The sequence below is a fragment of the Coturnix japonica genome, unplaced genomic scaffold (genome assembly GCF_001577835.2).
Source record: "Coturnix japonica isolate 7356 unplaced genomic scaffold, Coturnix japonica 2.1 chrUnrandom1060, whole genome shotgun sequence".
NCBI classification, from domain to species: Eukaryota; Metazoa; Chordata; class Aves; order Galliformes; family Phasianidae; genus Coturnix; species Coturnix japonica.
In genome coordinates, this window is record NW_015440393.1 from 56 (window position 1) to 3377 (window position 3322).

The following is a 3322-nucleotide window of genomic DNA, read 5'->3' on the forward strand; positions in this document are numbered from 1 at the left end:
TGCTGGGATGGGGCCACCCTCTCTGTGCCCCCATCCCCCTGAGACATGTCTGGGGCAGGTGTCATGGGTTACCTAGATTTACCCGTGCCCATGATGGGGCAGTCACCCCGTAGGTTCCCCACACCGGAAAGGAAGGGAAAAGGGGAACTGGAAAAAAGAACAGCGGCAGCAATCTAAGGAGGAAAAAACTTATTTTACTAAATACGATATCAGAATACAAGATAACACAAAATAATACAGTATGATTGAGGCTAATAAATTGAATAAAACAGAGTGAGAGAGTCCCCGAAAACTGAGAGGCCGACTGTGAACTCTAGGCGACACGGCTGGAACACTTCTCACTCTCCGAGAGTCCGAGAGAGAAAGAGAGAACTCCAGCCTGGGAGCGAGATTATATATGTCCTCCTCCCGTGACTTATCTCTGACCGCGACGTCCTCTGGGATATGTAGTTCTCCTCCGAGAGCTGAGTACTCGGGACGCCGCCATTCTACGGAACTGGAGCATGAATGATCCATACTGCACATGATGTTATGATGTGGAATATTGACAGCAACACCACAAAACCATGGCAGCAGGGCAGGGAGTGCAGAGCCAGCCCAGGGCTGAGCCCCAACCCCACCTCCTTCACAAGCTCACAGTTGTGTCTGCTCAGTGTTCCATTAGAGCGGAGTTGGATTTGGGGTTTGCCATTGATTCTGGTGAAGTTGGTGACCTTGAAGACTTCAAAGGGTGGGATGAGGACTTCACTCTCTTTCTTAAAGTAGGACAGGTTCTTGATGGGGACACCATAGCAAGTATTCACCACAAAGATGGTGTCGTTGCCAAACTTCTTTGTGGCATTCTTCCATAGGGAGGTGGAGGTGAACTGGCCGAAGCGCACAGCCTTGCCTATTTCAGCTGTGAAATGGATGCCTCGAACACCGCGGTAGACGTTGTAGCAGTCGGGCTGTGATCTCTGCAGGGCTTGCAGCGCCTGGGTCAGGAGGAAGTGCAGCACCTTGAAGTGGTATGAATTGAGGTAGTGCTGGCGGGAGCGCCCGCCCTGACGGGTGGCTTCATTGAACTGCTGACACATCCCACCTGCAGCAGTGTACGCCAGCACAGCGATGGCCTGATCCTGGGTCAGCTGCGGGCAGTCAGAGCGACGGCGGCAGCGCTGCTGCCATTCTGCAGATGCTTTCTTCCAGGTGGCAGCATAGATGCTGTTTGTGTCAATCTCTGTACGGTTCAACTCCGGTAGCCGAGCCTTCATCTTGTCCTCACAGCCATTGTATTGGTCATCATAGGAGTTCAGGGCCATGTCCATCCGCACCGTGATGGGGCTGAGGTCACCTTGTTGCAGGGTGCTGCTGGTGGCCGACGTGCTGAGCAAGGTGCCGGCCAGCAGCACCCAGCGCAGGGCGAGGAGCTCCATGGGTGGGAGCGGCTGCAGGGGCTGCAGGGAGAAGCGCAGCAGATGCATCGGGGTGAGCTACAAACCCACCCTGCACCCCCTGACACCAGAGGGAAGAAGCCCCCGTCTGCGTCCCCATCCAGGGCCGCTGGGCTCTTCCCCACCCCGCTGCCCCCAGCCTCCATCCCACGGCTGGCATTCCCTGTTACCTTCACTGTGTCTCAGGCAGGACCCACGGCGTGATGCTGCTGCAGGACACCCAGAGCTGCCTGCTCTCACTTTATAGAGCAGCCCCAGCTGTGACCCTGCGTAACTCACGTGTCATCACCTCAAAACCCACCATTGTGCCAAGTGTTTGCAGTGGCTGACAGCAGGAAACATCCACGTTCAGCCATCCCCCTCGCCTTGGTGTACATCTGGGTCCGGTCCCACGGGCTCTGAGATGAGCAGCTCTGGCTCTGCAGCTCTCGGTGCAGAGGGGCTCCCAGGCGCTGGTGCTGGACCCGATGAGCTGGGCTGGGTGGGATGGAGCTGATTGGCCTTCCTGGGGCTGATCGGGTGCCATGTGTTGTGTTGGGGTGAGCATTTGCTTCCAACAAGGTGTGCAATGTTCTGCCTGCAGGGACTCTGGGCTGTGCCAGGAGCTGCAGGACACTGCGCCAGGCCATCTGCTCCAAAGGCCAAGCGGGGGGGGGTGGGGGGCGTTGTCCCGGACCCACAGGGCGCGCTGTGCTGAGCTGTGAGGTGGGGAGCTGGACCTGGGGGGCTGCTGCTGTTTTGGGACAGGCTGGGCCCCGAGCAGCAGCTACTGAGTCATTTCTTTCTGCACCACAAACCTTATTTCCTTTATCGTCTTCCTTTCTCACCTATCTGTCTCTCTGACAGCCGACAAGTTCTCACACTTTAAACTATATCGATGCTGTCCACAAGCCCACAGTGGGCAGTAAGCAAACGGCAGAGTGGTGCTGAGCTGCTGCAGGGTTAAACCACAGCAGTGCTTCTGCTGCTCCATGTGCATCCCAGAGGGCTGACCAGAAAGCAAAGAACTTTACACTGTGGAATCTTCAGGGAACTCGTTTCTTAGGTTGCAGTAGAAGAAGAGAAATCTACGCACCTGGTGAGAACGGAGGGAAGGAGCAACTCAGGATGGACTACAAAGAGGCTGTAAGATGTGTAGAGGAGAAATCAGAGAGGCAAAAAGCTCAGCTTAATCCTAAGGCTGGCCGTGGGGTAAACATAAAACAAGAAACTGCTTTTTTACAAAATACATCAAATGCTAAGAGGAGGATAAAGGAGGAATCTCCACTCTTTACTGGACGGAGGCTGGATATCACAAGATAGGAAGAAGCAGAGATTCTTGAATTGCTCTTTATGTCTGTCTTTTAAAAGTCATTCCCTCAGGTTATTCCAGGGCTCCCCACGCTCTGACTGGTAGTCTCGCTGGGGAGCCAGACTGAACCCCCTGTGATTCCTTGAAAGAAAAAGCCTTTGGCGAGCCGGTAACGACGTGTACACTCCAGGGGCACATGCGAACGCCGGCACTACGGCCCCGCACACCAAAGCATGAGGCAAAACGGGAACAAGAATCAGAATGATCGCACGAAAACGTGCAGTCGGGCACAGTGGCGCTGCCGCCAGGCGGCAAGGAAATCCACGAGAGGACATCGCAGAACCGCAGAACATAACCGAACGGAACACGGAGACGCCGCGCCGCAGACAAAGGCAGCCTCGCAAGAGCGACCCGCAAGGTGACCAGCGGCAACGCGACACAGGGAGACTATGGCAGCGCTCGGGCGTCAATACAAAAGCGCCAACAGCGCCCCAGCCCAGAACAGAATAACTGAACAGCCCCAAACGACCAGCCCACTAACAGCATAAGCCCGCTACTGCGCGAAGGGAGATCCCGACCCGATATACTCAGCCCAAGC

At 55.5% G+C, this 3322-nt stretch overlaps 1 protein-coding gene across 1 annotated transcript; it reads right to left on the minus strand.

The window, feature by feature from the left end:
* Positions 1 to 620: 620 nt before the first annotated feature.
* On the minus strand, positions 621 to 1658 carry LOC107307845 (NAD(P)(+)--arginine ADP-ribosyltransferase 1-like; the record flags this gene model as incomplete). The annotated part of the gene is made up of 2 exons (XM_015851347.2): positions 1604 to 1658; positions 621 to 1436 (listed from the first exon to the last, which is right to left on the minus strand). A coding segment is annotated over exon 2 (795 nt), but the record flags the coding sequence as incomplete, so codon positions are not given.
* Between the last annotated feature and the right edge of the window lie 1664 nt (positions 1659 to 3322).